The sequence below is a fragment of the Hippoglossus hippoglossus genome, chromosome 17 (genome assembly GCF_009819705.1).
Source record: "Hippoglossus hippoglossus isolate fHipHip1 chromosome 17, fHipHip1.pri, whole genome shotgun sequence".
Classification (NCBI taxonomy): domain Eukaryota; kingdom Metazoa; phylum Chordata; class Actinopteri; order Pleuronectiformes; family Pleuronectidae; genus Hippoglossus; species Hippoglossus hippoglossus.
In genome coordinates this window covers 24107274-24129345 of record NC_047167.1, presented here as the reverse complement: position 1 = coordinate 24129345, position 22072 = coordinate 24107274, and the positions used below count along the sequence as shown (strand labels likewise).

At 46.1% G+C, this 22072-nt stretch overlaps 1 protein-coding gene across 5 annotated transcripts in view; it reads left to right on the top strand.

The window, feature by feature from the left end:
* Positions 1–1237: 1237 nt before the first annotated feature.
* rasal2 (RAS protein activator like 2) overlaps positions 1238–22072 on the top strand; it is a 47563-nt gene continuing 26728 nt past the window's right edge. For 2 of the 5 annotated variants that reach the window (XM_034614318.1, XM_034614316.1), the window contains exons 1-3: positions 9224–9882; positions 19181–19308; positions 19395–19518. In XM_034614318.1, coding sequence (XP_034470209.1) covers positions 9387–9882; positions 19181–19308; positions 19395–19518 — 748 coding nt within the window. In that variant the 5' untranslated portion in view covers positions 9224–9386. Of the gene's footprint in view, positions 1879–9221; positions 9883–19180; positions 19309–19394; positions 19519–20991; positions 21053–22072 lie in introns of those variants that run through there. The other 3 variants (XM_034614319.1, XM_034614317.1, XM_034614321.1) reach the window with 3 other exon arrangements.

Sequence of the window (22072 nt, the reverse complement as noted above, 5' to 3'; positions counted from 1 at the left end):
TGTGTAAAATATATAATTTCATATAAATCAACAGTTATTTTTCCATGTAATTGTGTTCTATATAGTTTTTAATTAGGAAATAACATATATATATATAGTATCTTAACACTATATAAAACATGACGGAGTGAAAAGTATAAAATGTATTAAAAAAATTTAAAATAGTTTTGATCCGTTTGTTTTCATCTTTTATAAACTGAACAAAACGTTTTAAAAATGTACAATTTTATTTTCCTGTATCGATGCACAATATTTATTTATTTTTTAATGATTTCATTATTATCTCTTTATTTAAATTTGAATGTTTCCTGCAGAGAACAGCAGGTGGCGTCAGAGTCCTGATGTTTATTAGATGAATTTGTCTTTTAATCTCATAAAATATAAATCAGATGTTTTAATTAAAGACAACAACAAGTCAAAAATAATGAGGGTTAGGGTTAGAAACGGACCCTGAAGCATCTTCAGGGTCCTGAGGGGTCTTCAGGGGCCTTCAGGGTCCTCAGGGGCCTTAGAGTCCTTCAGGATCATCAGGGGTCCTCAGGGGCTTCAGGGTCCTCAGGGGTCTTCAGGGGTCCTCAGGGTCCTTCAGGGTCTTCAGGGGTCCTCAGGGTCCTTCAGGGGCCTTCAGGGGTCCTCAGGGGTCTTCAGGGGTCCCCAGGGTCCTTCAGGGGTCCTTCAGGGTCCTTCAGGGGTCCTCAGGGGTCCCCAGGGGCCTTCAGGGGTCCTCAGGGGTCCTTCAGGGGTCCTCAGGGTCCTTCAGGGTCCTTCAGGAGTCCTCAGGGTCCTCAGGGTCCTTCAGGGGCCTTCAGGAGTCCTCAGGGTCCTTCAGGGGCCTTCAGGGGTCCTCAGGGGTCTTCAGGAGTCCTCAGGGTCCTCAGGGGCCTTCAGGGGTCCTTCAGGGGTCCTCAGGGGCCTTCAGGGTCCTTCAGGGGTCCTCAGGGGCCTTCAGGAGTCCCTCAGGGTCCTTCAGGGGTCTTCAGGAGTCTTCAGGGGCCTTCAGGAGTCCTCAGGGTCCTTCAGGGGTCCTTCAGGAGTCCTCAGGGTCCCCAGGGTCCTTCAGGGGTCTTCAGGGGCCTTCAGGAGTCCTCAGGGTCCTTCAGGGGTCCTTCAGGAGTCCTCAGGGTCCCCAGGGTCCTTCAGGGGTCTTCAGGGGTCCTTCAGGAGTCCTCAGGGGTCTTCAGGAGTCCTCAGGGTCCTTCAGGGGTCCTCAGGGTCCTCAGGGTCCTTCAGGGGCCCTTAGGTCAGAGACGTTATTTTATTGATTAAATCAGTTTTTATTTGAATGCGCGCCCTCGTGCCTCTCCTCACGCGGGAGCGCGGCCGGTGTCAGGCACGTGCCCGGGGCTGTGTGGAGTGGGCTCGCGGGGACGAGCAGCCGGAGACGCGCTCACGGGGCCGCGCTCTCTTCCAGCGGCTCTCTCGGACTCTCCAGCGGCTCCAGGGCGAACTGTTCCCGGCAGGAAGGACAGCGGCTCCCCGCCTCTCCAGGACGCCGGTTGTTGGAAGTGTTGCCCCGCTAAGACCACCGGGAGAGCGGAACCATGAGGCGGAGCGAGCCGGGCTGCCGGACCTCTGCTAACGGCTAGCTCACAGCCCCCGGACGGTCAAAGTGTCCATGGCCGGTTAAAGAGCGACTTTCTCCGCTTTGGAAACTCTTCTTCTCTCGGTTCTTCTCTCGGTTCTTCTCCCGGTTCTTCTCTTCACTTTCGGGAGATTCTGTTCAACAACAACTCGCTGTTTTCCGAGTGGATATGGAGACGGACTCGGTGGCGGGCGACGTGGAGCCTGTGCTCGGCGGACTGAGCCTCCTGGACCCGCTGGTGGACCGGATCCTGGCGGACACGGTGTCCCAGCAGCAGGGCTGGCTCCGGGTCTACGGTAAGAGAAGCGCACGGGGGCCGGTGCTGAGGCCGCCGACACCAGCAGGGTTCAGTGGAGGGGTTCGGGTTAATGTGGAGGGAGTTGACCGTCCGGAGAGCCAGGTACCAGCCGCGGGCCAGGGCCGAGGTCATGGCGGCCACCGGCCTGAACCCGGAGCTGCTGCCGGAGCTCAGGCTCTGTTCCTCGGACATGTTCTCTGCTCACACCGGCAGGAAGTTCCTCCAGGTCCCGTCAGAGGTCAGAGGTCACGGGGTGGGAAAGGCTCCACTGAGTAAAACACATCGGTGTGATTGTTAAGTTAAGTTTCATTCATTTAAGTTAAGTTTCATTAAAGGCACTTTAATGTTAATTAACATTAAAGTGAATCAAATAACTTGAAACCAGGTTTTAAATTTTAATGAAAGATGATTGTGGTCACTTTAAAATCTGAATGTTTAAAACCCATTCAGCAATATCCCACAGTAACATCCACTGAAATAAAACTCTTAACTTCAACATGAAAAGTCAGGAATGATTAAAATATTGTCAATCTAAACTTGAATCCTTTAAACGATGGACATTAAAACCACTTAATATAGTTTTATCCATTAGATTAACCCACATGTGGAACTAACCCCAGATTTTCTCTTAAATCACAGAAATAGGTCATTTAAGGGGAAACTGTAATGTTAATGTAATGACATATTAGGTGCTATTCAATATCTAGGATTGAGCCTAGAATGTATAGAACAGTTTTATTTATTAAGATAAAGTTTTCATACCAGCAAACAAACTGATACGGATGTGTCTCGTATCAGCTGATTTCTATACACACAAATCAGTCGGTAAAATAACAGCTTCATCAAAAAACGAGAGTTTATAAAGTAAATCTAACTGAGTTTATTAATGTAGGTTTGTTCAGTTAACTTCCTGTTGACTCATGAGTTGTTCTGATGTGACATATATTTAACGTTCAGGTTGACAGAGCAGTGCAGACAATATTGTCAAAGGGTTGAAATCAATGAGTAGTTGATTTAAACGTTGTTTGTTCCCACGCACCCTAAACGCAGCACTGGTGTCCATGGAAACAAGACTGTGTACATGTTTGACCTCCTGCTGTCGGCAGAGTGTGATGTCAGCAGCCAGTTTGTGCTGATGACCTCACCCATCAGGCAGCGCTGCCACCCTCACGCCTCACACACTTTCAACAATGGGCGCAGCCGCCCGCTGCCTTCAGGTCCACCTCGCTGTCGGTCCCTCGTTTAGCTCGTTAGCTCATAGACTCAGGGAGGTCAGCGGCTGACGATGAGGTCAGCGGCTGACGATGAGGTCAGCGGCTGACGATGAGGTCAGCGGCTGACGATGAGGTCATCGGCTGACGATGAGGTCAGCGGCTGACGATGAGGTCATCGGCTGACGATGAGGTCATCAGGTCGACTTCACAAACACAAGGCTGAAACACGGATGTACACACGACCGTTCAGAGTCCTCACATGGATGAGTCATGTTATTGTCACGTGTCTGAGTCGTGTTGCATCGTCTCAGTGACGAGCTGAAGTTTGTTTTGTTTGTAGATCATTTTAAAATGTGACGTAGAGTAAAGATGTCTCTGCCCTGGTGACGCCCAGGAACCAGTTACGTTGGTAGGTTTTCTGTCCATTCTCATGAACACGATATCTAATCACCGCCTGGAGGGAATCTATTCAAACTCAGCACAAATGTTCACCAAGATGAACTGATTAGATTTAGGTGGTCAAAGGTCACAGTGACCTCATATTATTATTGTTAGTATCTGCTCTGGTTGGCGGAGGAATACGACCACAGGACGGTGATTCTAGTTCCAGTTTGCTTCTGTGATGAATTCAATCATTTTGGCGATAACATACTTTTTAAACCTGTCAGAAGATTTGAACTAAAAAGTCAGTTTGCTTCAAACTGGAGAAACTGAAACAATCAGTCCAACATCTGATGAGTAACAGCAGCCATGTTGGAAACTGATGTGTTGTGAAAGTCCTGTGACCTTTCGTATCAGACTCCGGGACGTGATTAGCCTAGCTTAGCACAAGGTGTTAGCCTGGGTTGAAGTTGTCTGTGGTCAAAGTGGAGATGAATCAGTAGTTTTTAGTTTTAACGATGATGTTCGACGGTGTTGAAAGCTCTGACTCCAGCTGTTTTCAGACCTGAGCTCCAGGTGGAGTCCAGAGAATCCAGAGTTTGTGTTTCACAGCTGAACAACACAGCAGCAGGTTTTCATTTTAAAATAAATGTTTTTTATTGGTTTATTCACTTTCTTACATTTGAAGGAATAACCGATTTAATCAGGAAAATAATCTGCCAGTTAAAGACGCTCACACCTGAGTGACGACACTAACAATAATTAGTCATTAATAACTAAGTGTTTACTCTAATGTTAAAAATAAAACGCTTTTTTTATTCTGTAATAAACGTTTTCATATCAGCAAACATAAACACTGATAGTGATTCGTTTGTGAAAGACAACACAGACACTCAAGCTGATTTCACACATGACTCTGGAAAATATGTTGTGTAGTTGGTGTTTGTGAAGCAGCAGCAGCAGGTTGTCGGGTCCGACTCGTTCACACCAACAGGAACATGTGGGAACATCCAGGCGAGGGGCGGAGCCTGTAGAGCAGCAGGGGCGGAGCCTGTAGAGCAGCAGGAGGCCGGACATGACGTATAAACTCTGCTGTGGAAAGATCAGTGTTGTTGTTTACAGCTCATCCACACCGGCGTCGGCCCTCATCACCAGAAGCTCTGGAATCTCCTCGTGTTTCCAAGTTGACGTCTTCATCAGGAACACGTCAGGAACACGTCAGGACTTCAGCTCAGGTCTGAAACAGCTGGAGTGATTCTGAATGTCGTCCAGGTGTCTGGGAGCTGGTTCAGGTGTAGTCGTCCTGTGGACAATGGAGGCCGATCAGAGAGGAAATGGAAAGTTCCCCATCAACGTGTCTGTTATCTGGATTGGGGTAGTGTGGTGGGGGTGGTGAGACAGGATTTCCTCTTTGAAACAAAACGAGTCAAAAATAAACTGGTGTTTATTTCAGGACTCATCGTGGAAAAATACAGGAGAAAAGATCAGATCAGACCAAGAGGTCAAATTATTCCACATCAGTTTAAATCTGTTTTCAGACATGAACTGAAGTTCTGACGTGTTCCTGACGTGTTCCTGACATGTTCTGTATGTGAGAACACAAATGTCTGAGTCAGTGTCCCCTCTCCAACAGCCTCATGGGGGATTTACCCAGGATTCCAGAGGGCCGTGTCCCTCTGCTGGGATCCAGCCGCTGATTTAGTGGTCTCTTTAAAGCTGCTGGTTATTTTTAGCCCGAGGTGGCGGCTGCTGCCGCTGCTGGTTTCCGGCAGGATGGCGATGAGAAGTGGACAAAGACTAATGAAGCGTCACGGCCGGGACGTTTTAGTTTTCAGCTGCTCCCTCAGTTCTGTGGCTCTGTTCTCATGCATAGACACAAAGTGTCGTCCTATGAGCTTCCACCTGATTAAGAGAGGAGAAGACTTTATTAATCCCAAAAGAAATGATTGTGCCAGCTTGCTCCAATATTACAGTTCAGAACAATATGTAGAATAAAATACAGTAAAAAATTAAGTCAAAAATAAAAGTGAAAATAAAAATAAGTAAAAGTTGTGTATTGCAAATGTGCAAATGTGCAATACAAGGCAGAAGTGCTATGTGGCGCTCTGTGCTATGTTGTGGTCTTTGGCGCTCTGTGGCGCTGTGTGCTCTTTGGTGGTCTTTGGCGCTGTGTGGCGCTCTTTGGCGCTCTGTGGCACTGTGTGCTCTTTGGTGGTCTTTGGCGCTCTGTGACGCTCTGTGGCGCTATGTGCTCTTTGGTGGTCTTTGGCGCTCTGTGGCACTGTGTGCTCTTTGGTGGTCTTTGGCGCTGTGTGGCGCTATGTGCTCTTTGGTGGTCTTTGGCGCTCTGTGGCACTGTGTGCTCTTTGGTGGTCTTTGGCGCTGTGTGGCGCTCTGTGACGCTCTGTGGCGCTATGTGCTCTTTGGTGGTCTTTGGCGCTCTGTGGCGCTATGTGGCGCTATGTGCTCTTTGGTGGTCTTTGGCGCTCTGTGGCACTCTGTTGTGGTCTTTGGCGCTGTATGGTGCTAGGTGATACTCTGTTGTGGTCTTAGTGTTCCGCTAAACGTGCTGTGGTGTGACACTAGCATGGCGTGCATGTGGTGAGCGGCATTATCCATTATACTGAGTAGCTGCCTCAGCTTCCTCCTCTATGTCACCAGCTTCTGATGAGCTTGTTGAGGCTGTTAGTGTCCGCTGCCTTCACCCAGCTGCCCCACCACAGCATAGAAGATGATGCTGGCCACCACCGAGTGAAAAACACCTGCAGACACTGAAAGACTGTGTTTCTTGACCAGTCCAGTTTGTCTATGTGGACATCCAGGTATTTGTATTCCTCAACGACATCCACCAGTGATCCCTTGATGGTGACTGCGTTCGGAACGGTCCTTTGCTTCCTAAAGTCCAACTAGTAACGTTGAGTTGCAGGCGGCCATCAGGACCTGGAGCCTTGCCCGGGCGTAAACCTAACTTCCTGTCCCTGTTGTCCTCGCTCCTCACAAGTTGTTTCCTTTCGCCGCTGCAGGAATGTTGGTTTCATCTGCTGTCCGCGCTGAAAGAAGGAAATGAACGAGATTCCAGGTGTTTTACTGGAGGTCTCTTACAGGAGAAGGTTTACCTGCACCAAACCTCAGAGCTGCTGTGCTCGGGTGTGAATGTGCTCAGAGTTGGATGTTATAGATTCTGTAGAAACTAAACTGACCAGGAAGTAATCAAAAACAAAGATGACTTCCTCGACTGTTCCTGGAAGTAGATCGCATCACGTGTCTCGACCCGCTCTCATGCAGTCGTTACCTTCCTTTATCACTGAAGCCTGTGTCCTACCTGCAATTCACCACTTTACCACTCAGCCCTTCCAAGATGTGGGAGGTTCCCAGGTGAACGTGCAGGTGTGAAGAGGTGTGAATGTTGTCGGTCATCCTGCAGTTTCCTGTTTCAGAACAAAACACAAAGCATCGCTTTTCAAGCTGCTGGCCTGTTTTTGTAGTGACTGGTCAGGTGACGTGGTCGATTAGTTTTAAAACTGTGTGTTCTAAAATGAAGACATAGTGTGAGACGTTATGCTAAAGTGAGGTGCAGAAGAAAGACACATTCTCTGTCATCACCTCATGTCAACAGGAAGTCTCTGACAGGATGCCCCTGTTGACCGTTGGTGGAGGTCCAGGACTCCTCAGCTTAGCCTGTCTGGGTCTTAACTCTGACCTACATGCAGCGTCATCTTGGACACCAGCAACTTCATTATCCAATAAATGCTGATAACGTCTGTGGGTCAGTCGGGGCGGCGAGGCTTTAAAAGGGCCGACAGGAAGGGGAAGGTTTACTTGTGGTCCTGGAGTCGTCTCATTCTGTCAGTCTGATAATATTTCAAACCGTGGAAAAAAATCACTAAATCCCCACAGTAAATGAACATGTTAATAAACACTTACATATAATCCTGTAAATAAATCTTTATTCTTCTTCTTCTGTTCGGTTTATTGGTGGATGGCAACCTACGTCAAGGTGTATTACCGCCATCTAGGTCGTAACATGAAAACTAAATATTTCCTTTTAGGACTTAACTATACTCGAGATCATTGAGAGGTGGAAATCATATCGAGCGAAATTACAGAAACATTGAGCCTTGTAATAAACAATCTCACTATATACCAAAATAAAAGCCATTAAAAAAACCTTTGTGTTAGAACAGTTAGAGGAATCAAGATGATCCAAATATAAATTAAAAACATGACTTTAAACCTTAAAATGACAAATAAAATACAACATTACAAATAATAACAAGGCCCAAAAATGTAAAATAGAAATGTTGTGCTTTGAGACCTGCACTGAACTTTCTACCTGCTGCTCCGCCCCCCCCGGACGCTCTGGACACTTCTGTGTGGTTGTGAACGAGTCCGAGCGAAGAATCTCCCGCTGCGTCGTTCATGTGTTAAAGACAAAGTCCAGAGAAAGTCCAGACATTCTCTGGAATCTGAAATATACACTTATATCAATCAATGGCACTGGAAGTTGAAAGGTTTGGATCAAGTTAAAAAGTGAACTAAGTGCTGCAGTTTGTTCCATGAGTCAGGTGCACTAAGAGGGAAGACTGGTTTCTGGGTTCACATTGAACTGGTGTGATAAAGTCCATCTGCTTTCTGGAGTAATGCTGATAAAACTAATCTTCGTTCACATTTCAGACCTTTCTGTGGTGACTGTTAAAACAACTGATCCAGCTGTTGTAGGATGTTTGTTCTCTACCGAGATCACTCTGGTCAGCGTATTTTCCTCCTTCTCTTCCTTCTCCTCTTCTTACTACTCCTTCTTCCTCCTCCTACTTCCTCCTTCATTCTCTTCCTCTTCCTTCTTTCTTCTCCCCTTCTTACTACTCCTCCTACTTCCTCCTTATCCCTCGTTCTCCTCCTCTTCTGTCTCCTCCTCCTTCCTCCTCCTACTTCCTCCTTCATTATCTTCCTCTTCCTTATTTCTTCTCCTCTTCTTACTACTTCTTCTTCCTCCTACTTCCTCCTTCATTCTCTTCCTCCTCCTTCTTTCTTCTCCTCTTCTTACTACTCCTTCTTCCTCCTTATCCCTCTTTCTCCTCCTCCTTTTCTTCATCCTCCTCCTCCTCCTTTCTTCTCCTCCTCCTACTTCCTCCTTCATTCTCATTCTCTTCCTCTTCCTTCTTTCTTCTCCTCTTCTTACTACTTCTTCTTCCTCCTACTTCCTCCTTCATTCTCTTCCTCCTCCTTCTTTCTTCTCCTCTTCTTACTACTCCTTCTTCCTCCTTATCCCTCTTTCTCCTCCTCCTTCCTTCTCTTCTTCCTCCTCCTCTTCCTCCTCCTCCTCCTCCTCTTGTCTGAAGAGGCCTCGACCCACATAGGGTCTGAGTTCTGAAAACCAATTTGTCAGATCTGAGTCAAATCTTCTTGAAACATAAAACGCGTCACGTGTGTCCTCAGTGAGTCTCGGTCAGACTTTGCTCTGATTGGTTCAGGGTCAGTAATCGGAGGCGGTGCAGCTTGGCCTCATGTTTCTGGATCAAATGAGAATGAGCTTTGTTTGGATCATTTCTGAGCGTCAGCTTCAGGAGCTTGGCTCATTGACACATGAGGAAGGAGGGACTTTCAGTTTCTGCTCTGTTCATTGGGGAAACCACAGTCTGCTGCTTTGCCTTTTCTGTCGCACCTGATTGGCCGAGCTCATAAGAAACTTGGTCTTCATCTGACACTCGACTTCCTCCCAGGAAGAGCGTCACCAGCCTGTTGACAGACAGAAGCTGAAGATCGTAGGACAAACCAGCACCGACGTCTCCTCAGTGTCGGACTCTGTGTTGTCTGGGAGGTACGTCCGTGGTAGCGCAGCTGTCGGCAAACCAGCTGTTCATCCTCCATCTGCTCGCTCCTGCTGCCGGGGGAGGCCTGCGTGTGCTGGACCATGAGTGGAGCAGCGAGCAGAGGCCCCGCTGAGGGCCGCAAGGGTCCAGTCCAGGGTCCCTGCCGGGCCTCGTACCGCTGGCACCATTACAGGAAGCCTTGGTGGAGATCTGACCCCCAGCCTGAGCAGCTATTGGGCAGATACAAGTGGAGGACATCTGCTCGCCTGGCGCCGGGGGCAGCCAACACGTCCCCTCCCGAGGTCAAAGGGCAGAGAGTCCGGCCTCTTCACCTACGACTGGTCAGCCTCCCGGGGTTTGGCTCCGTCACAGAACGATTCCACGACGACCCGATGAGGCCCGGCTCTCTGCGCAGGATCCTCCCCTTCCTCAGGTCCATGTCTGAGCCCGGGACAGGTGATTCCCCGGAGAGGACGGTGCTAAGGAAGGCGGGATCAGCTGCAGATCGACGAGCTCCTGTCTTCAGCAGCTTCTTTCGCTCGTTCTCTCCGAGTATCGGCATCAGGGACGATCCTGAAACTGACGGAGGGGAGTCTGGTAGGAGAGATTAACGTTTACCTGGCATTGTGTTGTGTTCAGGCTGTGACAGAAAGTGGCGGTGTTAACTGTTCCTGACGTCAGGTGGTGGTTCTCTGACCTTCGTCAGAGTCCCGCTGTCACTTCATACACGATAAAAACATTTGAGAATAACTCGTAGCTCTGTTAGTTTCTGAAGCGAAGCCCTTTGATTCGACTATAAACTGAATGTGGACGAGCTCCTCTGTCTTATTGTGTCTTGTTGTGTTGTCAACACCTTTAGAATGATTCTTCGTAAACAGACAAATACTTTGAACAAGTCAATCGAGTTTCGGCTCCTTGTATCAGTCGTTTGTGAAGATAAAGTTAATATCTTTGGTTTTGGGCTGGTATCCTGGATTAATAGTTCATATCTATTGATTCTTGATTGATGACTAACTTGTGTCAGCTGATCGCAGTGTGACGGGAGCAGTGTGATCACAGGGGAGGAAGAATTATCTCAGTTCTTTCACATGCTTCATGTTCCGATTTTCCTGGGGTGAAACCATCGTCAGCCTGCAGCTGCATCACAAAACATTACATGTACATTTACTCAGTCTATAATGCTCCAACATGCCGCCATTTTGAAGGTTAATTTATGCTAATTTAATTTTGCATTAGAAAACTGGCTGACATGCAGATGTAATATTTTGAGCCAGACGATAATGAACGTGTGTTTTCATGCAGAACTGACGCCTGCTGAGAAATCACTGCTTCACTTTTACAAACATCCGCCTTCAATTCTGTTTTTTCTAACATCATGAATCAGTGACCTTTCTGACTGTCAGGCTGCATGAATTATTAAAACTGGTTTATAAAAAACACATCTAAACACTCAGTAGAACTCAGTAGCCCAACAGGCCCTTTAACCTATAAAAGCCAGATAACAGTCCTCAATTATATCTGGTTATTTTCATCATAATCCATGAATTAATTAATCTAGGATTAATATCTCCATGATTATACCGAAAATATTCAGCGCACCTTGATCAGGGACGTGTTTTCAATAAAACTATGTTGTTGGAATGGAAATAATACTTATCTTTTTATTTCAGGGTTTGCACAGACCACTTTCTGTATAAGATCTATAGCAGTGAAACCAAAGCAGAAAGACTTTAACACCGTATACTTAAGCATATCATCATCGTGATGTTCAACAATCACAGCACATAAAATCATGTAGCCCTAGTGCTAATGCTGGTAGGAATACCATAATGGTGTTACCATGGCAACCAAAGCGCCTCATTCATTGACAACATGCCATTGTCAGACGCGCGCTGTCTACAAACCATCTTTTGCTTTACTTGTATTTAGCAAACAGTCGCCTCCAGTTTTCAAACTACAGCTCCCATAATGCTTTTAGTGTCGAGGGAGTGTTTGAATCCTCTGATGTTCAGACACTGAAGGAGACTTTCTGAGTTTTCATGATGTGACTCACACTGAATCTGAAACAAAGTTGTTCACATGAACATGAGGAACTTTCATCCCCCCCGTGCACCGCTGAGCGCTCCAATCAGCAGCTGAATGACAGCGACTCACTTCCTGTTTCTCCACAGCGCTCGACGTCAGTCAGCAGTGACGTGAGCAGGAACTGACTGAAACACAGGGCTAGTGTCAGAGTTCCCAGTAGCCCCAGAGCATGCTGGGTAAAAACCACAGTGCACCGAGTTCCACACACACACACACACACACACACACACACACACACACACACACACAGGGCTGATTCACTGCTCTCACACAGATTTCATGTGAAAATGAATGGCTACTGCTAATTGGTGTGTGTGTGTGTGTGTGTGTGTGTGTGTGTGTGTGTGTGTGTGTGTGTGTGTGTGTGTGTGTGTGTGTGTGTGTGTGTGTGTGTGTGTGAGATTCTATCTTTGTGAGGACATTGCGGCCGGTCCACTTTCACAGAGCTGTTCACAGTTACGACTTGGATTTAAAGTGCATGTTAGCAAGTTTAGAGTAAGTTGATGCACATACACAAAGAAAGTGTGTGTGTGTGTTTTCCTTTTGTATGTAAACGTCCCCTTCACAATAAAAGCCCACACAGGAACAAAAGGCCAAGCGCCTGAGCTCATCAACCCTTCAGAGCTGCGGCGGTGGGAAAGTGAAGCTCCCACTGAGGAGCCCATTAAAACAGTTACATCTGAAAACACGCTGTTTTGTCTCAGCGCTGGTGTCCATCCAGAGCGTCTCCACTCGTCTCTGCAGAGAGGACTCATGGGAAAACACAGTTTGTGGTTCTGCTCCAGAGACGTTAGAGGACTCTCCTGAGGCAGGTCTACAGGAGTAAATATAATTAGAAGTGTCTTTCTCAGTGACGTTTAGTAAGTCGATCCTAAACCAACAATTATTTCAATTAGTGATGAATCTACAGATTTGTATATATATATATATATAGATAACTACAAATAAACAAGTGAAACGCATCACTGTTGCTATGGTTACGCCTGGTGGAGTTTCCAGCCTCTGAATCTGAGACTTGTGTAAACTGGTCTCGTGTCAGTTTGAAAACTCTGGGTTTGTGTTTCAGTCTGAACAGAAACGGAGACTTTAGTAAACGATGACACGTTCTCTTCCTGATTGGTTCTCATCAGTCACATGACTCGACGACCAGCGGTGAACACAAAGCGTCGCTAACACTTCCTGTCAGTAACAGTTCCACCTCGTCGTCGCTCAGAGAAAAGAAATCCCTGCTCCGACTCTTCACCTTCACTGTCATTTTCATGATGTTAAATGGTTGTAAAATGAAAACGTCTTCTTGTGGACGCAGCCTCGTGGATCAGAACCAGCTCTGACCAGTCAACATGTCCGCCATCCTTCTCTCAGTGAAACAATTCATCCTTCAGTCGCCTTTCTCTCTCCTCTCGTCTCCTCTGCTGCTCTCGTCAGCCTGATAGGGGGTGACACTGCCTTTCACCTTTGACCTCTGAGACGACCCCCTCCCCCACCCCCCTCCATGCAGGCCTCTGCTGTGATTGACACTTCGATGCAAATGCAGCAGCGTCCTGCTGAAGTCAGCGTGTTTAAATATTAAACAGAGTCCCTGTCAACAAAGAGTGAAAAACTCACAGTATGAATTATTACACAGCTCAGATGATTCGTACCAGCCTGGACAGATGGAGGTCCCCTGGTGTCCCTTCACAGGACGGCTCCTCGCCTGACGTCAGCAGACCTGGACAAGTCCATTCATCTATTAGTCCGTCAATCAAACGATAATCTGCATCTTTTTAGTTAGTGATGAATTGTTTCAGTCATTTCAAGCAAATACTGTGAAAACACTAAATATTTCAGTTTGTTTATTTCTGTCATTTCCTCTCTGAGACGCGTTAAACGCCAGTGGGATCTGACCACGGCTCCGCCCACACCAGCACTCATTAAACCACACAAATATTAGTTTATTTAAGTGTTATTGACTAGTTTCTCTGATTGTTAAACATGACCTGTGTTAAATATCAGACTCCCTCATTATGGAGTGAACTGTTTTAAAATCATGTTATTTTCATTTTGAATTTTAAAAGTCTTCACAGCATCTGGTGTAGTTTTGATCTCTGGCTCCGCCCACACCGGCATGTTTCTGTTTTAAAACTCCTCGTTGTTGCTGTGGTTACGCCGGTCGTCCACATGACTGGAGTTTGGACTTGTGTTGATGTTGTGGACAGAAAATCAGCTGGAACAGGGTGTGTGTGTGTGTGTGTGTGTGTGTGTGTGTGTGTGTGTGTGTGTGTGTGTGTGTGTGTGTGTGTGTGTGTGTGTGTGTGTGTGTGTGTGTGTGTGTGTGTGTGTGTTCTCGGTGACACACCCCTCTCTGTTCTCTCCATGGTGTCAACCTCCCCCCCCCCCCTTCCTGTTGAATGGTTCCATCTTGATAAAGCTGTTACGTGATGTTGCTGCTCTGTGATTGGAGAAGAAGACCTGTTGTATTTACTGGTTGCTATGGAGACCGGACCTGCCTGCTGCAAAGGGGAAAATACAGCGAGACAAAGCAGCCTCTGTCTGTCTGTCTGTCTGTCTGTCTGTCTGTCTCTCTGTCTCTCTGTCTGTCTGTCTGTCTGTCTGTCTGTCTCTCTGTGTGTCTGTCTGTGTGTCTCTCTGTGTGTCTGTGTGTCTGTGTGTCTCTCTGTCTCTCTGTCTGTCTGTCTGTCTGTCTGTGTGTCTGTCTGTCTCTCTGTCTCTCTGTCTGTCTGTCTGTCTGTGTGTCTGTCTGTCTCTCTGTCTCTCTGTCTCTCTGTCTGTCTGTCTGTCTGTCTCTCTGTGTGTCTGTCTGTGTGTCTCTCTGTGTGTCTGTGTGTGTGTCTCTCTGTCTCTCTGTCTGTCTGTGTGTCTCTCTGTCTCTCTGTCTCTCTGTCTGTCTGTCTGTCTGTCTGTCTGTCTCTCTGTCTGTCTGTCTGTCTGTCTGTCTGTGTGTCTGTCTGTCTCTCTGTCTCTCTGTCTGTCTGTCTGTCTGTCTGTCTGTGTGTAACATGTCCGTTAGGTACAGTCTTCAAGTTGAAATGTTTTTCACCTGTACAGTTTTACAGTGTGTTGTTGTGTTCAGAGTCAGTGTTGGTTTGATCAGGTCTGTGATCAGCTTGTCAATCATCCACGTTGATTAGCTCCTCCTCCTCCTGACTCCTCCCCAGGCTGCAGTGCATGATGGTCTGTCGTGTTTGATGTAGCTTCAGTTAAGCTGTGAACACGTGGATGATCTGACCTCAGTGACTCGAGTCAGGCGGCGGCTGATGTGCGTCCTCAGCAGCGTGAGTTTAGAGTGTGGACAGGTGCTGGACACTCCCCACATCACACACATTCCCACTGGAGGTTAGGCCAGTGTCCAGTTACACACACACACACACACACACACACACACACACACACACACACACCATGGGATTTATCAGTTTCCCAGGTGATGTCTTCAGACGACCAATGAGACTCAGTTTCCTGTAATGTGCGGTCATGAAGTGTCTCAGCTGAGTTATCGATCAGTTATCAATGAAGTTTATCATTTATTTTCTGTTGATCAATGAATTGGTTTCTTCGGTGAAGGAGGAGATGTTTGGAGCAATGAGCCTTTCATTTCACTGGAGTACAGTAACTGAGCCAATGTCAGTCACTCAGTCGTGTGTGTGTCCGACAGCAGACAAATCATTTTCACGCTCCGGTAAACACCGCGGGCCGGGCCTGTGGTTTTTTGGCGCCCAGTCGGGTGGCTCTGACCTTTCTCCTGGGTCATCCAGTGGCCCCAGACAAATATAGAAGCTTAATCCGCCCGCCTCCGCAGGCGGGGACGACTTCCTGTGGGCCACTGCCGCGCTTCAATTCATCTCTCACAATAAAGGTGCAGCAGAGTTTTAAAAAGCAGACGGAGCTGGTGATTGGTCGACATGAAGCTCTGTGAGGTTTTTGAAAAAATGTTGGATGGGACATTACACCTGAATGAGTTTGGTTTATTTGATGAATTGATTCTAATTAAATACAAACATTCACTTAAGCTGCTCTCAGACATGTACTGAGCTCTGCAGATACTCTCTCTGGAGGAAGTGCATGTGTGAACGCAAATGTCCGAGTGAGATGCTGCGCAGTTTCAGGTTTCACCGGACCTCCTCCTATAAAGTCTGTGGGGGGGTGACGACGGTGTCAGGTGATGTCAACATGATCACGTGACCTCTGCAGCAGAGGTAACACGTCACTTCCTGTCTCTGTCTGCTGCACCCGGCTGCCCCCCCTCTCACCTGAACCAGGAGGAGGATCTGATGCTGTGAACGAGTCTGTGCAGAAAACCTGCTGCTGTGTTGTTCAGCTGTGAAACACAAACTCTGGAGAAGCTCTGGAGACGAGTCTCTGGAGACGAGTCTCTGGATTCCACCTGGAGCTCAGGTCTGAAAACGGCTTCAGAGATCAACTGATAAGACTTTGGTGGGCAAAGGTCAAAGTCAAGGCGCCTTTAGTCAATTCCTTTACCTTTTGATCAGTTGTTGCTTGGACTCCAAGATGAACTGATTAGATTTCAGGGGTCAAAGGTCAAATTGACTTCATATTATTGTGAATGAAATGTCAGGAACAGCTGAAGTGTGGTTGGAGGAGATGTACAGTGGCAGGGTGAGGATCTAGTATTAATTTAAGTTGCTGCTTTGTTTTAATTCAGTATTACTGTTTTCTGAGAGTCTAACAGGAAGCTTGGAGAGATTTTATCAAATCGATACAATCCAATAAAAAGAGAATTAAAAATAAACTCATCTGGATCTTTGAGCCACAGACTGATGTTTTGACTCAGACGTTGTTTATGATGAAGGTCAAGAAAAGTTAGAGGAATGTTAAATTGATTTATTTGGTCTCAGTCAGGGACACTCACCTCTTTGGATAAACAGATGTTTGTACAGTTGTGATGTGGATGTGTTAGTAAAGCAACATGTGGTTGAATCAGCTCTGCTCCACTCAAATCAGATCGTTAATATCTGAACAAAGGAGACGTGAAGCTCTCACCAGATAAATAAAGGAAGAGATAATGTGGGGAAGGGAAATGTAATCAGAGTTTGAAGTTCTGCACTGGATTGTTGGGTTTCTGGGTTTTTCTGAAATTGTTTGAATAATGAATGAGGTTTGGTTCACGCTCTCATCTTCAAACTGTTTGTGTCCCGTGCTCTCGGCTGAAGTCTCAGTCAGGCGTCAGCAGAGTGTATTTTCATCAGGGAACGTCCCCGTTGCTCCGTCCTGATGTCAGTGGAGGTTTGCGTGATGCCGGGCTGAACCAGGACGGAGGTTCAGGCAGGTACGAGTTGTTATGTAACGCCAGCAGCTGGCCACGCTCTCTCTCTCTTGCTCTCTGTCTTCAGCTGATGATCTGGGAGCAGCTCGCCGTCCTGTCCCCACTTCCCGTCTTTGTTCCGCTCATCTGTCGGCTCCGAGGCGTCCACATGTCTCTTCAGCGGCAGAGGACTCGGATAATTAGCCGAGCTCGAGTCCTCCTGCGCAGCTCAGAGACAGAACAGAAGAATACTTCAAACTAGCTTTCTTTTCTTTCTCTGTGGCCGCTGCTCTCTCACTCTGCAGCTCTGAGCGGGAGCAGGTGCGACTCCCTTCTCGTCTCCCAGGGGTTCCTAAGCTCCAGCTCTGACGCAGGTGATTTACTATGCAGCCAGAAATAGTCTCCTCAAAATGTAGATCCTCAGCTGCCTTCAGCACAAACACGGCGTCCTGCCTCAGCTCCACTCGCTTCATGTGACCGCACGTCATCTACAAACTGCTGCTTCGTCTCAAACGCTTCAGCTCGACTCTCAACATTTTACAACAAAGACGAAGCAAAACAAATGTGAGTCTGAGACTGAAAGTTCATCCTCGGGTTCTGGAGCTTTTGATCACAGCACAGATCTTCCTCCGCAGATACACCCAGTGGTCGGAGACATTATGTTTTCAGGTTGTCGGTCCGTCTGTTTCATCCTTGTGAACACAATATCTCAAGAACACTTCGAGATAATTCTTTCAAATTTGGCACAATTGTTCACTTAGACTCACTTTTCAACTGATTCGATTTTGGTGGTGAAAGGTTAAAGGTCACGAAGACTTCGTATGAGTCTAGATAAAAAATTAATGTCGACTGAAACCGCACCTGCTGGTGGAAGCATAGAACCACAGTGTGGTGATTCTAGTTCTCACTCATGTTGGTTTAATGTCTGAGGTTCAAAGTCCATCGTTGACCTTGAGGAAGCAGAAAGGTTTAACTGCCTCGTTCCCATGGAAACGGGGCAGCTACCTCCTCAAGAGAATTATATGATACGAGCAAGACGACGCAGAACTGCACGTTTTATTTTATTTGTTACAACCTGAACTTAAGTTCCTAGTGACTCAGCTGACTCGGAGTCAGCGCACATTTCTTTATTGTATTTCCACCGTGACCTTGTGTCAGGACCAGATGGTAAAATGTGGAAGTGATTAGAGCAGCATGAAGTTTCCCTGTTCTCTTTAACTCAGATGGTAAAAGTGAGACGTTCATTTAAAACTATGCAGAGTTACATGTGTGGATTAGTGGACTCGTGTTAGATGGTCTGTATTTATATCGCACTATTTTAGTCTAAATGACCATCAAGGCACTTTACACTACAGCTTTACTGTCCCCACACACATTCACAGCCATCAGGGGCAGTTTGGGGTCAGTGTCTTGCCCAAGGGCACTTCGGATTGTGTAATAACCCAGTGTGTGTGTGATTGACTGCAAAGGTCTAACAATTTGAAACGTGTGTTTATTTAGATCACCATGTCAGTAGAGTTCACACCTCCACCTCACTCAAATTCAATCTACACCAAATCACACACTTACTGTATATCGATACCTCTCCATATGTCTGATTGTTTTCACCATGAATTACTCTGAGAAATCAATAAGAATGTTAAACAACATCAATCTCTCAATGTGAAAAAAAGTGCCAAAGATCCCTGGACCCGCCCCCTGATCCAGATCCAGTTCTTCTCTGACAAATAAAACATCCTGCACCAGGTTTACTGGAAATCACTTTAAACCATCTGAGACAGAGACACAGCAGCAAACGTCCGTCATTTACTTTTCTGTGAAAATTTAACCTAAAAATTAAATGTCCTTATGTCAGAACACCTATATTAATAATCTCAATATTTTAAACATATAATATAAACTGTCTAATTTAATCCCTGTTTGTTTATTGCTCTGTAATCTCTCTGAGTTTGTTGCGTTACTAATAATATTCAAGATTCAAGCAGTTTTATCATCACACTGGTTTATCAAATATAATCATGTGAAAAAGAGAAATAAAGTCAGTGATAAATCACAATATAAATAATAAGATAAAGTTACAGTAATAGAATAAATCTGTTTTTACAAAATGAATATACAGAGCTGACCTGACATCATGGTAACAGTGTGCTGCTGACCTCTGACCTCTGCTGAGCTGAAAGTTGATTCCTCCTGACGTCACTCTTCCTCTGCTCCACTGGACTGATGAACAGAGCGTAGCGGCACAGCGCCCTCTGCAGGTTCACACTGAGCTCTGCACGCTCAGTGGAGTAACCAGGCCCTCGCTCTCTGGCCCATGATTGTTGTTGGTCCTTTAGCTGAGTGAAGATTTAAAAATCTGTCATTGTGATAATAAATAGATAGTTTAATATAACTGATTGAAACTTTAAAATCAATGAAGTAATAATAATTATAAAAATAGTAAAATAAGAGATCAAATGTAAACCTGTTCCTGCAGAACAGCGCCTCCTGCTGCTGTTCATGACTGTTTCAGCGTGAGAGTGGTTTGTGATGCGTCCTCTCTGGTTTCAGACGTTAAAGGTCCTCCCGCTCATCGCTTCTCCTGCGGCCAGAGTCCGTACACTGACAGTGGAGCCTGGGAGAGGAAGTTCTGCATCCTGACGGACAGCCAGCTCGTCCTGCTCAACAAGGACGACGAGGTCAGAGGTCACGACGCCGCTTCAGAAACACTGAAGTCAGGTCAGATTATTGTTCTGTAACTCTCTCTTTGTCTCTCTCTCTCCAGGCCACAGGTGAAGCTCAGGAGAGCCCCACGGACTCAGCGAAGGGGCGGAGTCTCCGCAGGACGGTCAGCGTCCCCTCAGAGGGACAGTTCCCAGAGTTCCAGGCAGAGGGCACCCCCGTGACAGGTAAGACTGTAACAGTCTTAAGTTACGACACTGAGAGAGAGAGAGAGAGAGAGAGAGAGAGAGAGAGAGAGAGAGTGTTCAATATGTGGCAATATTATCATTCTACTAATACTAAAAACTACTTTATTAAACTACTGCACTTAAATACAGTAAAGAAAACATTGTGTAAACATGTCTGGTTCAGCTCCACGTAGTTCACATGTTTCTCAGACTCAGTGTCAGGTGAACGTTTCTCTGAACTCACAATGAGGCGTTCAGGTGCAGCCTGTAATTTCGCTGCTCTGTGTGGGAGCGTCTGCTGCAGCCGGGGAATGTGTGAAGACAAAGCGTCCAGTGTCGGTCCGTCCGTCTGGGGGAGCAGGAGTGACCCTGCTGCCCCCGGTGGGATGCCTGGGCAGAGGGGATTCCCACCCGAAGCTGCAGGGGACCAGGGTTGGTTTAATGTCACGTTACCATATGAATCTGGTGAAACGCGACATCCTTAAAGTGTAAACTGATCAGTTTATGTTCATGATACTCAATGACAAAGTTTAGCATAAAAAGTAGCACAATATAAACATAGAGCACATATCAAACATTCACATTAAAAGCAATTCTAAAAAGGTGAGTTTTGATTAGAGTTTTGAACATGGTAAGGTCGGTGCAGTCACGGACGTGTTTGGGGAGAGAGGGAGGGGGCGGCCCAGGTCCGCTGCTTGGTCCTGAGTGGATGGGAGAGGAGATTATTCTGGGTATGTATAGGCAATAAATTTGGATTTAAACCTCGTCCATCACCACATTTAAAGGGTTTTAGTCTGTTTGTAAAAATATGATTTATTTAGTGTTTAACACCACAAGATAAAACCACACGAAACAGAAATAAAACTAATTGAAAACCTTAATAAATCACTATTTCTATTGCTGTCGTCTCAGTCTAATCTCTGGTTTTTATAAACCTGTATTATTTAAACAGTATGAGGTGTATTTCCTATCGTCTCAGTCTAATCTCTGGTTGAGGTGAAACTCCTTCAGACTCTGGATCAGCTGCATTCCACAGGCTGCTCTCCTCTTGTCAGTCCCTCCACAATAAAACCGCACATCCTGCAACCCTACCTTCAAAATAAAAGCCACAATGGTATCAAAAGTTCATATTCATTTAAAATGTCTGTGCTGATGATCAAGTTATTCCAATAGATAATCAATAAATAAAACAAATCTTTTCAAAAAGCAGTTACAGATGGATACAGAAGTATTTTTGTTATTTCCCTGCCCTGCTGTTTATCATGTGACTCAGTGCCTCTGTTAATCCTCACAGAAACGCACTCGACAAGAAGGACACACACTAAATACAGAGTCATTATATTAATTTACCATCAGAGTGACTTTGCCTGAGCTTTAGAAAAAAGCTCACGTTTAATAAGCAGGACCTTTTATTGTGAAGGTCTGGGTCGGGGGTGTGTGTGCGTGCTGGCGTGCTGAGGCTGTCTCACACTGAATGACTGTTTACTCTCAGACGACATGAGTTAATGTGCAGCTTCTCTCATGGACGACCTGGGTGAGTCTCTAACTTTAAACATAGAGACAGACAGAGACAGACAGACTGAGACAGACAGACAGACTGAGACAGACAGACAGACAGACAGACAGACTGACAGACAGACAGACAGACAGACAGACAGACATATCACTACAGCACAGACTCGTGCTGGGCGTTTGTGTTTGAGATATTTTACCTTGACTGTAGTACAGTGGGAGGTGGAGACGTTCCACAAGGTGGCGTCGTGGGTCAACTTGTTTTCGGGCTCTCGAACGTTTCAAGTTTGACTTCAGAGAATTTCTTCACATTTTGATCAGTTGTCACTTGGACTCAAAGACGATTAGATTTCAGAGGTCAAAGGTCGCGGTGACCAAGCACAGACTGAAACCACAGGTGATATTTCTAATTCATGACATTGTTGTTTCTAATTATTGCACAACAGATGTTTTTCATCTCCATTTTGTCTAATTATATCAAATAATTAAAATCAGCTCTTACTCTGAACAGACCATAATACTACAAACCCCTGACTCCAGCTGAGCCGGAGCTCTGTCTCAGTTTAATATGAATGAACTCAGGAATGTGAAGTGTTGTGAGAGGAGGCGGAACTGGTTTCATGATGTGAAAAGAAATTCTCTGAATAGTTCTGTGTGTGTGTGTGTGTGTGTGTGTGTGTGTGTGTGTGTGTGTGTGTGTGTGTGTGTGTGTGTGTGTGTGTGTGTGTGTGTGTGTGTGTGTGTGTGTGTGTGTGTGTGTGTGTTGATTGTGAGTAGGAGGACTGGTAATGTTGATTTTTATTATAAAACAGAATAAACACAAGTCTAAATTCATACTAAATGTTCAGTGTCTTCAGAGAATAGACGGTAAATAAAGATGGACCACATGACATCTCCCAGAGTGAAGCCAAATCATCTAGATCGCCCCCTGGTGGGTGGGTGTAGTACAGGTTATAAAGTATAAATCCAGGAGAAGTGTGAACACAGCAGCGGATCCTCCACTGATTCACTGTGAGTGAGTGGGGGGGGGGGTTGATGTCTG